Source organism: Panulirus ornatus, chromosome 50, assembly GCF_036320965.1.
Source record: "Panulirus ornatus isolate Po-2019 chromosome 50, ASM3632096v1, whole genome shotgun sequence".
Classification (NCBI taxonomy): Eukaryota; Metazoa; Arthropoda; class Malacostraca; order Decapoda; family Palinuridae; genus Panulirus; species Panulirus ornatus.
This window is the reverse complement of record NC_092273.1, coordinates 22,739,865-22,757,066: the sequence shown is the minus strand read 5'-3', so window position 1 is coordinate 22,757,066 and position 17,202 is coordinate 22,739,865. Positions and strand designations below refer to the sequence as shown.

The following is a 17,202-nucleotide window of genomic DNA, read 5'->3' as shown; positions in this document are numbered from 1 at the left end:
GGTATGTATATTTGCGTGTGTGGACGTATGTATATACATGTGTATGGGGGGGGGTTGGGCCATTTCTTTCGTCTGTTTCCTTGCGCTACCTCGCAAACGCGGGAGACAGCGACAAAGTATAATAATATAATATAGAATATATATATATATATATATATATATATATATATATATAGGGGATAGGGGAGAAAGAATACTTCCCACGTATTCCCTGCGTGTCGTAGAAGGCGACTAAAAGGGGAGGGAGCAGGGGGCTGAAAATCCTCCCCGCTTTTTTTTTTTTTTTAACTTTCTAAGAGAAGGAACAGAGAAGGGGGCCAGGTGAGGATATTCCCTCAGAGGCCCAGTCCTCTGTTCTTAGCGCTACCTTGCTAATGCGGGAAATGGCGAATAGTTTGAAAGAAAAAGAAAAAATATATTCTTGCATTCACCTCCCAAACAACCCCATCCATAAACAAATTAAACAACCATGGAGACATCACACACCCCTGCCGCAAACCTACATTCACTGAGAACCAATCACTTTCCTCTCTTCCTACACGTACACATGCCTTACATCCTCGATAAAAACTTTTCACTGCTTCTAACAACTTGCCTCCCACACCATATATTCTTAATACCTTCCACAGAGCATCTCTATCAACTCTATCATATGCCTTCTCCAGATCCATAAATGCTACATACAAATCCATTTGCTTTTCTAAGTACTTCTCACATACATTCTTCAAAGCAAACACCTGATCCACACATCCTCTACCACTTCTGAAACCACACTGCTCTTCCCCAATTTGATGCTCTGTACATGCCTTCACCCTCTCAATCAATACCCTCCCATATAATTTACCAGGAATACTCAACAAACTTATACCTCTGTAATTTGAGCACTCACTCTTATCCCCTTTGCCTTTGTACAATGGCACTATGCACGCATTCCGCCAATCCTCAGGCACCTCACCATGAGTCATACATATATTAAATAACCTTACCAACCAGTCAATAATACAGTCACCCCCTTTTTTAATAAATTCCACTGCAATACCATCCAAACCTGCTGCCTTGCCGGCTTTCATCTTCCGCAAAGCTTTTACTACCTCTTCTCTGTTTACCAAATCATTTTCCCTAACCCTCTCACTTTGCACACCACCTCGACCAAAACACCCTATATCTGCCATTCTATCATCAAACACATTCAACAAACCTTCAAAATACTCACTCCATCTCCTTCTCACATCACCACTACTTGTTATCACCTCCCCATTTGCGCCCTTCACTGAAGTTCCCATTTGCTCCCTTGTCTTACGCACTTTATTTACCTCCTTCCAGAACCTCTTTTTATTTTCCCTAAAATTTAATGATACTCTCTCACCCCAACTCTCATTTGCCCTCTTTTTCACCTCTTGCACCTTTCTCTTGACCTCCTGTCTTTCTTTTATACATCTCCCACTCAATTGCATTTTTTCCCTGCAAAAATCGTCCAAATGCCTCTCTCTTCTCTTTCACTAATAATCTTACTTCTTCATCCCACCACTCACTACCCTTTCTAATCAACCCACCTCCCACGCTTCTCATGCCACAAGCATCTTTTGCGCAATCCATCACTGATTCCCTAAATACATCCCATTCCTCCCCCACTCCCCTTACTTCCATTGTTCTCACCTTTTCCCATTCTGTACTCAATCTCTCCTGGTACTTCCTCACACAAGTCTCCTTCCCAAGCTCACTTACTCTCACCACCCTCTTCACCCCAACATTCACTCTTCTTTTCTGAAAACCCATACAAATCTTCACCTTAGCCTCCACAAGATAATGATCAGACATCCCTCCAGTTGCACCTCTCAGCCCATTAACATCCATAAGTCTCTCTTTCGCGCGCCTGTCAATTACCACGTAATCCAATAACGCTCTCTGGCCATCTCTCCTACTTACATACGTATACTTATGTATATCTCGCTTTTTAAACCAGGTATTCCCAATCACCAGTCCTTTTTCAGCACATAAATCTATAAGTTCTTCACCATTTCCATTTACAACACTGAACACCCCATGTATACCAATTATTCCCTCAACTGCCACATTACTCACCTTTGCATTCAAATCACCCATCACTATAACCCAGTCTCATGCATCAAAACCACTAACACACTCATTCAGCTGCTCCCAAAACAATTGCCTCTCATGATCTTTCTTCTCATGCCCAGGTGCATATGCATATATATATATATATATATATATATATATATATATATATATATATATATATATATGCATATATATATATATATATATATATATATATATATATATATATATATATATATATATATATATATATATATAGAACAGAATCCAGCCCAAATGCTGTGGTCTTCAAAATATAGAGTGGGGTGCCTAAATGTGTGTGGATGTAACCAAGATGTGAAGACCCTTACTGGAAAAACAATCACTCTTGAAGTAGAACCTTCAGACACAATTGAAAATGTGAAGGAAAATAGTGAAATTGGAGAAAAATGTAGCTTAGACATTGAAGCCTATTGATACAGTGGTTAAATTGATGAGAACTGCTATTGACGTTTGTGTAAATAAATTATACATTTCCTTTTTTCCATAGCCAGAGGTTGAACCATTATGTGACAATTATTTTTTCATTCATTTCAAGCTAGAAGTTTCAGTTTTCTAAATTGTTTCTTACATTTTTCATATGTATATATGTGTGTGAGTGTGTGTGTGTGTGTGTGCGTGTGTAGGTGTGTGTGTGTGTATGTGTATATGTATATATATATGTATATTATCCCTGGGGATAGGGGTGAAAGAATACTTCCCACATATTCCTCGCGTGTCGTAGAAAGCGACTAGATGGGACGGGAGCGGGGGGCCAGAAATCCTCCCCTCCTTGTATTAACTTTCTAAAATGGGAAACAGAAGAAGGAGTCACGCGGGGAGTGCTCATCCTCCTCGAAGGCTCAGAGTGGGGTGCCTAATTGTGTGTGGATGTAACCAAGATGTGAAAAAAGGAGAGATAGGTAGTATGTTTGAGGAAAGGAACCTGGATGTTTTGGCTTTGAGTGAAACGAAGCTCAAGGGTAAAGGGGAAGAGTGGTTTGGGAATGTCTGGGGAGTAAAGTCAGGGGTTAGTGAGAGGACAAGAGCAAGGGAAGGAGTAGCAATACTCCTGAAACAGGAGTTGTGGGAGTATGTGATAGAGTGTAAGAAAGTAAATTCTCGATTAATATGGGTAAAACTGAAAGTTGATGGAGAGAGGTGGGTGATTATTGGTGCTTATGCACCTGGGCATGAGAAGAAAGATCAAGAGAGGCAAGTGTTTTGGGAGCAGCTGAATGAGTGTGTTAGTGGTTTTGATGCACGAGACCGGGTTATAGTGATGGGTGATTTGGATGCAAAGGTGAGTAATGTAGCAGTTGAGGGAATAATTGGTATACATGGGGTGTTCAGTGTTGTAAATGGAAATGGTGAAGAGCTTGTAGATTTATGTGCTGAAAAAGGACTGGTGATTGGGAATACCTGGTTTAAAAAGCGAGATATACATAAGTATACTTATGTAAGTAGGAGAGATGGCCAGAGAGCATTATTGGATTACGTGTTAATTGACAGGCGTGCGAAAGAGAGACTTTTGGATGTTAATGTGCTGAGAGGTGCAACTGGAGGGATGTCTGATCATTATCTTGTGGAGGCTAAGGTGAAGATTTGTATGGGTTTTCAGAAAAGAAGAGTGAATGTTGGGGTGAAGAGGGTGGTGAGAGTAAGTGAGCTTGAGAAGGAGACCTGTGTGAGGAAGTACCAGGAGAGACTGAGTACAGAATGGAAAAAGGTGAGAACAATGGAAGTAAGGGGAGTGGGGGAGGAATGGGATGTATTTAGGGAATCAGTGATGGATTGCGCAAAAGATGCTTGTGGCATGAGAAGAGTGGGAGGTGGGTTGATTAGAAAGGGTAGTGAGTGGTGGGATGAAGAAGTAAGAGTATTAGTGAAAGAGAAGAGAGAGGCATTTGGACGATTTTTGCAGGGAAAAAATGCAATTGAGTGGGAGATGTATAAAAGAAAGAGACAGGAGGTCAAGAGAAAGGTGCAAGAGGTGAAAAAAAGGGCAAATGAGAGTTGGGGTGAGAGAGTATCATTAAATTTTAGGGAGAATAAAAAGATGTTCTGGAAGGAGGTAAATAAAGTGCGTAAGACAAGGGAGCAAATGGGAACTTCAGTGAAGGGCGCAAATGGGGAGGTGATAACAAGTAGTGGTGATGTGAGAAGGAGATGGGGTGAGTATTTCGAAGGTTTGTTGAATGTGTTTGATGATAGAGTGGCAGATATAGGGTGTTTTGGTCGAGGTGATGTGCAAAGTGAGAGGGTTAGGGAAAATGATTTGGTAAACAGAGAAGAGGTAGTGAAAGCTTTGCGGAAGATGAAAGCCGGCAAGGCAGCAGGTTTGGATGGTATTGCAGTGGAATTTATTAAAAAAGGGGGTGACTGTATTGTTGACTGGTTGGTAAGGTTATTTAATGTATGTATGACTCATGGTGAGGTGCCTGAGGATTGGCGGAATGCGTGCATAGTGCCATTGTACAAAGGCAAAGGGGATAAGAGTGAGTGCTTAAATTACAGAGGTATAAGTTTGTTGAGTATTCCTGGTAAATTATATGGGAGGGTATTGATTGAGAGGGTGAAGGCATGTACAGAGCATCAGATTGGGGAAGAGCAGTGTGGTTTCAGAAGTGGTAGAAGATGTGTGGATCAGGTGTTTGCTTTGAAGAATGTATGTGAGAAATACTTAGAAAAGCAAATGGATTTGTATGTAGCATTTATGGATCTGGAGAAGGCATATGATAGAGTTGATAGAGATGCTCTGTGGAAGGTATTAAGAATATATGGTGTGGGAGGAAAGTTGTTAGAAGCAGTGAAAAGTTTTTATCGAGGATGTAAGGCATGTGTACGTGTAGGAAGAGAGGAAAGTGATTGGTTCTCAGTGAATGTAGGTTTGCGGCAGGGGTGTGTGATGTCTCCATGGTTGTTTAATTTGTTTATGGATGGGGTTGTTAGGGAGGTAAATGCAAGAGTTTTGGAAAGAGGGGCAAGTATGAAGTCTGTTGGGGATGAGAGAGCTTGGGAAGTGAGTCAGTTGTTGTTCGCTGATGACACAGCGCTGGTGGCTGATTCATGTTAGAAACTGCAGAAGCTGGTGACTGAGTTTGGTAAAGTGTGTGGAAGAAGAAAGTTAAGAGTAAATGTGAATAAGAGCAAGGTTATTAGGTACAGTAGGGTTGAGGGTCAAGTCAATTGGGAGGTGAGTTTGAATGGAGAAAAACTGGAGGAAGTGAAGTGTTTTAGATATCTGGGAGTGGATCTGGCAGCGGATGGAACCATGGAAGCGGAAGTGGATCATAGGGTGGGGGAGGGGGCGAAAATTCTGGGGGCCTTGAAGAATGTGTGGAAGTCGAGAACATTATCTCGGAAAGCAAAAATGGGTATGTTTGAAGGAATAGTGGTTCCAACAATGTTGTATGGTTGCGAGGCGTGGGCTATGGATAGAGTTGTGCGCAGGAGGATGGATGTGCTGGAAATGAGATGTTTGAGGACAATGTGTGGTGGGAGGTGGTTTGATCGAGTGAGTAACGTAAGGGTAAGAGAGATGTGTGGAAATAAAAAGAGCGTGGTTGAGAGAGCAGAAGAGGGTGTTTTGAAGTGGTTTGGGCACATGGAGAGGATGAGTGAGGAAAGATTGACCAAGAGGATATATGTGTCGGAGGTGGAGGGAACAAGGAGAAGAGGGAGACCAAATTGGAGGTGGAAAGATGGAGTGAAAAAGATTTTGTGTGATTGGGGCCTGAACATGCAGGAGGGTGAAAGGAGGGCAAGGAATAGAGTGAATTGGAGCGATGTGGTATACCGGGGCTGACATGCTGTCAGTGGATTGAATCAAGGCATGTGAAGCGTCTGGGGTAAACCATGGAAAGCTGTGTAGGTATGTATATTTGCGTGTGTGGACGTAAGTATATACATGGGTATGGGGGGGGTTGGGCCATTTCTTTCGTCTGTTTCCTTGCGCTACCTCGCAAACGCGGGAGACAGCGACAAAGTATAAAAAAAAAAAAAAATATATATATATATATATTATCCCTGGGGATAGGGGAGAAAGAATACTTCCCACGTATTCCCTGCGTGTCGTAGAAGGCGACTAAAAGGGAAGGGAGCGGGAGGCTGGAAATCCTCCCCTCATTTTTTTTTTTTTTTTTTTTTTTCCAAAAGAAGAAACAGAGAAAGGGGCCAGGTGAGGATATTCCCTCAAAGGCCCAGTCCTCATCCTCTGTTCTTAACGCTACCTCGCTAATGTGGGAAATGGCGATTAGTATAAAAAAAAAAAATATATATATATATTTCTTTTTCTTTCTTTCAAACTATTCGCCATTTCCCGCATTAGCGAGGTAGCGTTAAGAACAGAGGACTGGGCCTTTGAGGGAATACCCTCACCTGGCTCAATTCTCTGTTCCTTCTTTTGGAAAATTAAAAAAAACGAGAGGGGAGGATTTCCAGCTCCCCGCTCCCTCCCCTTTTAGTCGCCTTCTACGACACGTAGGGAATACGTGGGAAGTATTCTTTCTCCCCTGTCCCCAGGGATAATATATATATATATATATATATATATGAAATGTAATATATATATATATGAAATGTAATATATATATATATATTGAATAAGAGCAAGGTTATTAGGTACAGTAGGGGTGAGGGTCAAGTCAGTTGGGAGGTGAGTTTGAATGGAGAAAAACTGGAGGAAGTGAAGTGTTTTAGATATCTGGGAGTGGATCTGTCAGCGGATGGAACCATGGAAGCGGAAGTGGATCATAGGGTGGGGGAGGGGGCGAAAATTTTGGGAGCCTTGAAAAATGTGTGGAAGTCGAGAACATTATCTCGGAAAGCAAAAATGGGTATGTTTGAAGGAATAGTGGTTCCAACAATGTTGTATGGTTGCGAGGCGTGGGCTATGGATAGAGATGTGCGCAGGAGGATGGATGTGCTGGAAATGAGATGTTTGAGGACAATGTGTGGTGTGAGGTGGTTTGAGCGAGTGAGTAACGTAAGGGTAAGAGAGATGTGTGGAAATAAAAAGAGCGTGGTTGAGAGAGCAGAAGAGGGTGTTTTGAAATGGTTTGGGCACATGGAGAGAATGAGTGAGGAAAGATTGACCAAGAGGATATATGTGTCGGAGGTGGAGGGAACGAGGAGAAGAGGGAGACCAAATTGGAGGTGGAAAGATGGAGTGAAAAAGATTTTGTGTGATCGGGGCCTGAACATGCAGGAGGGTGAAAGGAGGGCAAGGAATAGAGTGAATTGGAGCGATGTGGTATACAGGGGTTGACGTGCTGTCAGTGGATTGAATCAAGGCATGTGAAGCGTCTGGGGTAAACCATGGAAAGCTGTGTAGGTATGTATATTTGCGTGTGTGGACGTATGTACATGTGTATGGGGGGGGTTGGGCCATTTCTTTCGTCTGTTTCCTTGCGCTACCTCGCAAACGCGGGAGACAGCGACAAAGTATAAAAAAAAAAAAAAAAAAAAAAAAAAATATATATATATATATATATATATATATATATATATATATATATATATATATATATATATATATATGAAGTCTGTTGGGGATGAGAGAGCTTGGGAAGTGAGTCAGTTGTTGTTCGCTGATGATACAGTGCTGGTGGCTGATTCATGTGAGAAACTGCAGAAGCTGGTGACTGAGTTTGGTAAAGTGTGTGGAAGAAGAAAGTTAAGAGTAAATGTGAATAAGAGCAAGGTTATTAGGTACAGTAGGGGTGAGGGTCAAGTCAATTGGGAGGTGAGTTTGAATGGAGAAAAACTGGAGGAAGTGAAGTGTTTTAGATATCTGGGAGTGGATCTGTCAGCGGATGGAACCATGGAAGCGGAAGTGGATCATAGGGTGGGGGAGGGGGCGAAAATTTTGGGAGCCTTGAAGAATGTGTGGAAGTCGAGAACATTATCTCGGAAAGCAAAAATGGGTATGTTTGAAGGAATAGTGGTTCCAACAATGTTGTATGGTTGCGAGGCGTGGGCTATGGATAGAGATGTGCGCAGGAGGATGGATGTGCTGGAAATGAGATGTTTGAGGACAATGTGTGGTGTGAGGTGGTTTGATCGAGTAAGTAACGTAAGGGTAAGAGAGATGTGTGGAAATAAAAAGAGCGTGGTTGAGAGAGTAGAAGAGGGTGTTTTGAAATGGTTTGGGCACATGGAGAGAATGAGTGAGGAAAGATTGACCAAGAGGATATATGTGTCGGAGGTGGAGGGAACGAGGAGAAGAGGAAGACCAAATTGGAGGTGGAAAGATGGAGTGAAAAAGATTTTGTGTGATCGGGGCCTGAACATGCAGGAGGGTGAAAGGAGGGCAAGGAATAGAGTGAATTGGAGCGATGTGGTATACAGGGGTTGACGTGCTGTCAGTGGATTGAATCAAGGCATGTGAAGCGTCTGGGGTAAACCATGGAAAGCTGTGTAGGTATGTATATTTGCGTGTGTGGATGTGTGTACGTGTGTATGGGGGGGGTTGGGCCATTTCTTTCGTCTGTTTCCTTGCGCTACCTCGCAAACGCGGGAGACAGCGACAAAGTATAAAAAAAAAAAAAAAAATATATATATATATATATATATATATATATATTCTTTCTTTTTCTTTCATACTATTCGCCATTTCCCGCATTAGCGAGGTAGCGTTGAGAACAGAGGACTGGGCCCTTGAGGGAATATCCTCACCTGGGCCCCTTCTCTGTTCCCCTTCTCTTTTGGAAAATTAAAAAGAAAGAATACTTCCCACGTATTCCCTGCGTGTCGTAGAAGGCGACTAAAAGGGGAGGGAGCGGGGGGCTGGAAATCCTCCCCTCTCACTTTTTTTTTTTTATATATATATATATATATATATATATATATATATATATATATATATATGTACATATTCCTACTTGCTTGTCTTCACCCATTCCCAGCACCACCCCATCCCACAATAAACAGCATTGCCACTCATGTGTAAGCGAGGTAGCGCCAAGAAACAGACGAAAAAAGGCCTCATCTGGTCACATTCTTTCTGTAGGTGTCATGTGTAATGCACCAAAACCACATCTTCCTTATTACATCCAGACCCCCTAGACCTTTCCATGGTTTACCCCAGATGTTTCATATGCTGTGTTTCAGTTCAGTGACAGCATGTCAACCCCCAGTGTACCACATCATTCCAGTTCAATCTATTGCATGCATGCCTTTCATATATATGTATATATTTATTTTCATACTTGATGTTAGTTTCCTGCATTTGCAAGGTAGCACCAGGAAACAGTTGAATACATTAGGAAAGGGGGTGACTGTTGCTGATTGGTTGGTAAAGATATTCATTGTATGTATGGATCATGGTAAAGTGCCTGAGGATTGGCGGAATGCATGCATAGTGCCATAGTACAAAGGCAAAGGGGATAAAGGCAAGTGTTCAAACTAAAGGGCTTAAGTTTATCGAGTATTCCTGGAAAATTGTGTGTGAGGGTATTGATTGAGAGCATCAGATTGGGAAGGAGCAGTGTGGTTTCCAAAGTGGTAGAGGATGTGTGGATCAGATGTTTGCTTTGAAGAATGTGTAAGAAATACTTTAAAAAACAAATGGATTTGTATGCAGCATTTATGGATCTAGGTAAGGTATATGAAAGGGTTGATAGAGATGCTTTGTGAAAGGTAAGCTGCTAGAAGCAGTAAGAAGTTTTTATTAAGGGTGTAAGGCATGTATACACGTAGGAAGAGGAGAGTGATTTGTTCCTAGTAAAGGTCCGTTTGCAACAGGGGTGTGTGATGCCCCCATGATTGTTTAATTTATTTATGGATGGGGTGGTTAGGGAGTTTTGGAGAGGGGTGACTATGCATTCTTTTGCAGATGAGAGGGCCTGGGAAGTGAGTCTGTTGTTGTTTGCCGATGATATAGCACTGGCTGATTCGAGTGAGAAACTACAGAAGTTGGTGAATGAGTGTGGAAAAGTTTGTGAAGGAGAAAGTTGAGAGTAAATGTGATTAAGAGCAAGGTTATTAGGTTCAGAAGGTTGAGGGACAAGTTAATTGGGGAAGAGCAGTGTGGTTTCAGAAGTGGTAGAGGATGTGTGGATCAGGTGTTTGCTTTGAAGAATGTATGTGAGAAATACTTAGAAAAGCAAATGGATTTGTATGTAGCATTTATGGATCTGGAGAAGGCATATGATAGAGTTGATAGAGATGCTCTGTGGAAGGTATTAAGAATATATGGTGTGGGAGGCAAGTTGTTAGAAGCAGTGAAAAGTTTTTATCGAGGATGTAAGGCATGTGTACGTGTAGGAAGAGAGGAAAGTGATTGGTTCTCAGTGAATGTAGGTTTGCGGCAGGGGTGTGTGATGTCTCCATGGTTGTTTAATTTGTTTATGGATGGGGTTGTTAGGGAGGTGAACGCAAGAGTTTTGGAAAGAGGGGCAAGTATGAAGTCTGTTGGGGATGAGAGAGCTTGGGAAGTGAGTCAGTTGTTGTTCGCTGATGATACAGCGCTGGTGGCTGATTCATGTGAGAAACTGCAGAAGCTGGTGACTAAGTTTGGTAAAGTGTGTGAAAGAAGAAAGTTAAGAGTAAATGTGAATAAGAGCAAGGTTATTAGGTACAGTAGGGTTGAGGGTCAATTCAATTGGGAGGTGAGTTTGAATGGAGAAAAACTGGAGGAAGTGAAGTGTTTTAGATATCTGGGAGTGGATCTGGCAGTGGATGGAACCATGGAAGCGGAAGTGGATCATAGGGTGGGGGAGGGGGCGAAAATTCTGGGAGCCTTGAAGAGTGTGTGGAAGTCGAGAACATTATCTCGGAAAGCAAAAATGGGTATGTTTGAAGGAATAGTGGTTCCAACAATGTTGTATGGTTGCGAGGCGTGGACTATGGATAGAGTTGTGCGCAGGAGGATGGATGTGCTGGAAATGAGATGTTTGAGGACAATGTGTGGTGTGAGGTGGTTTGATCGAGTAAGTAACGTAAGGGTAAGAGAGATGTGTGGAAATAAAAAGAGCGTGGTTGAGAGAGCAGAAGAGGGTGTTTTGAAATGGTTTGGTCACATGGAGAGAATGAGTGAGGAAAGATTGACCAAGAGGATATATGTGTCGCAGGTGGAGGGAACGAGGAGAAGAGGGAGACCAAATTGGAGGTGGAAAGATGGAGTGAAAAAGATTTTGAGTGATCGGGGCCTGAACATGCAGGAGGGTGAAAGGAGGGCAAAGAATAGAGTGAATTGGAGCGATGTGGTATACCGGGGTTGACGTGCTGTCAGTGGATTGAATCAAGGCATGTGTATGGGGGTGGGTTGGGCCATTTCTTTCGTCTGTTTCCTTGCGCTACCTCGCAAACGCGGGAGAAAAAAAAAAAAAGTATGAATGGAGAAAAATTGAAGGAAGTTAAGTGTTTTAGATATCAGGGAATGTGTTTAGTAGTAAATGGAACCATGGAAGTGAGTCATAGGTTGGGGGAGGGGGCAAAGGTTCTGGGAGCGATGAAGAATGTGTGGATAGAGAGAGCATTATCTCGGAGAACAAAAATGGCTGTGTTTGAAGGAATAAGAGTTCCAACAATATTATATTATAGGGTTGTACAGAGTAGGGCGGATGTTTTGGAAATGAAATGTTTGAGGACAGTATGTGGTGTGAGATGGTTCGATCAAGTAAGTAATGAAAGGGTAAGAGAGATGTGTGGTAATAAAAAGAGTGTGAATGAGAGGTCAGAAGAGGGTGTGCTGAAATGGTTTGTACATATGGAGAGAATGAGTGAGGAAAGGTTGACAAAGAGGATATATATATATATGGTAGAGGTGGAAGGACAAGGAAAAGCGGGAGACCAAACTGGAGGTGGAAGGATGGAGTGAAAAAGATTTTGAATGATCGGGGCCTTAATGTACAGGAGGATGTGAGGTGTGCAAGGAATAGAGTGAATTGGAACGATGTTGTATACCATGGGATGTCTGAACACTGGCCCTTTACCAAACCATTTTATATGTGACTTCATCAGCCTCCTCATCTCTTAGTGAAAGTGAGTCAAGTACATAGGCAAAGCAAACAAATAATGAAGAGGGAAAGGAATTATCTCAGTCTGAAACTGTCATCATTCCCAAGTGCAAGTGCTGCAAAAGGAATAAAGAAATTTAAAAGAAGAAACTGAGCATTGTACTCATCCACAGATGTATAGTTATATCATTTTGGTGTCCCACTCCTTGTTCCCTCCACCTCTGACGCATGTATCCTCTTTGTCGACCTTTCCTCTCTCATTCTCTCCATATGTCCAGTTTGTTTTTATGATCCAAAAATGAAATAATTCCATGATTGTCATCATGATTACAGTTACCCCAGGGAACTAAATATTTCTTGTGTACTGTAGTAGTTAACATATATGGTCAGATGTGGAAATAGAGACCTTGCTCATGGCAGAAATCATTTGAGAACATAGTAGGTTTTGAGCTGTACATAGTAAAAGTATTTATTAAAGTATAATGATCTAACTGGAATTAATAGACAGCTTAATAGAACTATTTAGTTTTAAATTCAGGCCATCCATAATTATAATTTTACCAATTCAATAGGTGGAGAGTGAGGATGACAATGCAGACATTGTGATGGAGATGAGATTAAGTCCTGAGTTGCCTACTGACGCTGAAGGCTCCTTAGAGTTTGTTTTGAGTCCCATCAGAAGAGATGATACTGGTGGTTTGGAAAGTCCTGGACCACAACCTCTTGCTAGCTCACCAAGGTAATTGTTAAAAGCTAGTCATCTTCGTTATTGTTATCTGTTTTTTCTGTCATTTTTACATTAATTTTTTTCATACATATTCACTGTTTCTCACATAAGTGAGGAGTCAGTAACAGGCAACTGAGCCTTAGAGGGAAAAAAAATCCTCACTTGGCCCCCTTCTTTGTTCCTTCTTTTGGAAAAGTAAAACAGGAGGGAAGGATTTCCAGCCAGCTGCTCCCACCCCTTTTAGTTGCCTTCTATGATAAGCAGGGAATATGTGGGAAGTATTCTTTTTCCCCTATCCCCAAGGATAGAATATTTATATACACAAATATGCTTGGATCAGTGAAGGAAACAATCTGCAGTTACTACACCACTTTCCACACTAAGTAAAATCATATCCTCAGTTACTCTTCCATTTTTAGATAGCACAAATCTTTTTTTTTTTTTTTTTTATACTTTGTCGCTGTCTCCCGCGTTTGCGAGGTAGCGCAAGGAAACAGACGAAAGAAATGGCCCCCACCCCCCCATACACATGTACATACACACGTCCACACACGCAAACATACATACCTACACAGCTTTCCATGGTTTACCCCAGACGCTTCACATGCCTTGATTCAATCCACTGACAGCACGTCAACCCCTGTATACCACATCGCTCCAACTCACTCTATTCCTTGCCCTCCTTTCACCCTCCTGCATGTTCAGGCCCCGATCACACAAAATCTTTTTCACTCCATCTTTCCACCTCCAATTTGGTCTCCCTCTTCTCCTCGTTCCCTCCACCTCCGACACATATATCCTCTTGGTCAATCTTTCCTCACTCATTCTCTCCATGTGCCCAAACCATTTCAAAACACCCTCTTCTGCTCTCTCAACCACGCTCTTTTTATTTCCACACATCTCTCTCACCCTTACGTTACTCACTCGATCAAACCACCTCACACCACACATTTTCCTCAAACATCTCATTTCCAGCACGTCCATCCTCCTGCGCACAACTCCATCCATAGCCCACGCCTCGCAACCATACAACATTGTTGGAACCACTATTCCTTCAAACATACCCATTTTTGCTTTCCGAGATAATGTTCTCGACTTCCACACATTTTTCAAGGCTCCCAAAATTTTCGCCCCCTCCCCCACCCTATGATCCACTTCCGCTTCCATGGTTCCATCCGCTGACAGATCCACTCCCAGATATCTAAAACACTTCACTTCCTCCAGTTTTTCTCCATTCAAACTCACCTCCCAATTGACTTGACCCTCAACCCTACTGTACCTAATAACCTTGCTCTTATTCACATTCACTCTTAACTTTCTTCTTCCACACACTTTACCAAACTCAGTCACCAGCTTCTGCAGTTTCTCACATGAATCAGCCACCAGCGCTGTATCATCAGCGAACAACAACTGACTCACTTCCCAAGCTCTCTCATCCCCAACAGACTTCATACTTGCCCCTCTTTCCAGGACTCTTGCATTTACCTCCCTAACAACCCCATCCATAAACAAATTAAACAACCATGGAGACATCACACACCCCTGCCGCAAACCTACATTCACTGAGAACCAATCACTTTCCTCTCTTCCTACACGTACACATGCCTTACATCCTCGATAAAAACTTTTCACTGCTTCTAACAACTTGCCTCCCACACCATATATTCTTAATACCTTCCACAGAGCATCTCTGTCAACTCTATCATATGCCTTTTCCAGATCCATAAATGCTACATACAAATCCATTTGCTTTTCTAAGTATTTCTCACATACATTCTTCAAAGCAAACACCTGATCCACACATCCTCTACCACTTCTGAAACCACACTGCTCTTCCCCAATCTGATGCTCTGTACATGCCTTCACCCTCTCAATCAACACCCTCCCATATAATTTACCAGCACAAATCTTTGTTTTCACAATTAATAATGATTTGCCTGGCATCCCATTGCTGAACTAATCTCTTTCGTGGTCATCCTTTTCATGTACTACCTACAGTCGTACATTCTTTATAGATCTTTACCGTCTTCCTTTACTGTAGTGACTGAAACAAATTGCAATTATGGCTTTGCATGGCCATAATATCTTTTTGAGCTTTTTTCCCTGTACTATTGATATATCCGCTTTGAGTGGTCATACATGATTGCTATTCCTGCATTAGCAAGGTAGCACCAGGAATGGACAAGGAAAGCCGCTACCATTCTCTAGCTGTCAGTCCACAACCAGGCCCTACAGACCTTTCTGGGTTTACCCCAAACTCTTCACATGCCGTGGTTCAGTCCATTGCCCAAGCAAGGATTTTTTTTCCTCCAGGTTAGGTCATCTGTTTGTGAAGCAACCTTGCTCACATGGGAAATAGCAAACATAATGAAAGAAGAAGAATGAGATGGGTTAAGGATATCAAAGGTCAAAGGTGCTGCAAAGTCTTGAAGAGTTGAAATGGTTTCTTTGCAATAATTTTGATGCTTGAGCGGATCGGAAAGTCCTGTGACTTTTTCACCCCCTGGCTAAGTATGATCGTGTAGTATTCATTATGTGATAAAGTTTATGGTATTAATGTTTGACATTGGAAAGAAAAAAGTAGAGTATGTATATGATTATGCATTTCAAAATTTAGGATGTAGGGAGACTACAAATTGTATAAGGAATCCCTTGACAAAATATAACCGTAATAGGCTTATAAACCTTCTACATATTTTTTGTATCAATAATATAGGAATAACTTACACTAAATCGAAATGTTTTTTTTTTAGGCATTCAGGTGTGCTGGGTGGACATCGTCGGGGGTTGATATTATCAAATCCAAAGTCTGAAAACTGGACATCACCAAACCATTTTATTTGTGACTCTTCATCGGCTTCCTCATCTCTTAGTGAAAGTGAGTCTAGTCCACACAGGAGTCCTCAGGCAAAGCGAACAAATGATGAAGAGGGAAAGGAATTATCTCAGTCTGAAACTGTCTCTTCATCATCCCCAAGTGCAAGTGGTGCAAAAGGAATGAAGAAATTTAAAAGAAGAAACCAAGCAGTGTACTCATCCACAGAAGAAGATGTATAGTTAATAGGTGTAGGTTAGGGTTATGTGCAGACTGGATGCACATGTAAAACTAGAGATATTTTATAATGACTGACTGGTTTACGAGTATGTGTCGTCCTGTGATACTGTTATTTGTATGGTTTGAATGGTTGTCCATTTATTTTTAATGGACGTCAGAGATTGTTACTTTTGATATTTTCAGGAAAGGATATTTATCAGGTTGCAGTCCTGTGTTGTACAGTTGTAAGGTGCAAAGTTTTGTAAAGTTTGTGTTATGCATATATGGATAGAGTAATTGAGAATGAATGACTTTATAGTTGTTGACATTTTGCCTGTGACATTGCACATTGATTGTGTATTCTGGTACAAAGTATGTAAAAATTTGCTTCATATTTTACATCCAAGCTCATCAATTTTTCACAGACAGCAGTAAGATTATTTTGTAAGAAAAAAAAAATGTGCATGCATTCTTATCAATTCAGAATATGAAATGGCAGGCTAATATTAAAGGGAGAGTTTTCACATTTTAATTTTTGTTCTTTGATAAATCTGAAGCTCATGATCATGGTTTCTCTCTATTTTCGTGAAAATGGCATTTTCTTAGGAATCCTTTTTGTTTCTATCATCAGTATCATCATCGCCATCATGAAACGGGGTAAAATATGTGTACTTGATATTTCTTTAATATTTTCCTTAGATGTTTGAATTTTTCTCTCAGCTTTTTCTTATTGGTCACCAGTCTTAGATTATCTTAAAAAATAAATCTAATGAGGGGGAATATTTTGTCATTGAAGCATTACTTTTGTATTTTTACACCCTAATTTAGGTTATTTTGCAGCATATATTACACACTAAATCATGGAAATCCCAGAATGTTAGGGCATTCATCTAAAGACTGTCATGTGCCATCCTCAGTAGATCATATATAGGATTTGGGTTTATTTTTTAACAAGGAGTAACTGGCTGTTCTCTGTTTTAAGACATTAATATTATAATGTGTTGCATTTGGTATGTTGCTAATATGGAGTTGACTAGGATATTATTTTCCTTTTAGCCATGTACAGATGTCATGATTTATGGAGAAATCTATATTATAAATTTCTTTTCTTGGAAATGGTTTTATAGCCTAAATTCAACAAGCAACATTGTCATTGGCATCATCTGAGGAAGATCACAAGGTTATGTCAACGTAAAGGCCAAGCAGTTCCTTAAGTCTTCTGTTTGCTTAACCTAAATTACTGTGCTTCCCTATTTTATTGACATTTTCAGGGAAGAATTGAAAAAAATAAAAAATCAAGACATGTTATAACATGGGAAAAAAATTTGCACTAAATTTAATTGCAAAATACGTGGGCAGAAAATGTCACCACCAACCTTGCA

The 17,202-nt window shown here is 41.1% G+C and overlaps 1 protein-coding gene across 1 annotated transcript in view; it reads left to right on the top strand.

Annotated features, from left to right (window-relative positions):
* Positions 1–16,936, top strand: part of ldbr (lariat debranching enzyme) — a 127,757-nt gene extending 110,821 nt beyond the window's left edge. The window contains exons 7-8 of the mRNA XM_071691515.1: positions 12,632–12,798; positions 15,540–16,936. Of these exons, the coding sequence (XP_071547616.1) occupies positions 12,632–12,798; positions 15,540–15,843 (471 nt within the window). The 3' untranslated portion in view covers positions 15,844–16,936. The remainder of the gene's footprint in view (positions 1–12,631; positions 12,799–15,539) is intronic.
* The last annotated feature ends 266 nt before the right edge of the window (positions 16,937–17,202 follow it).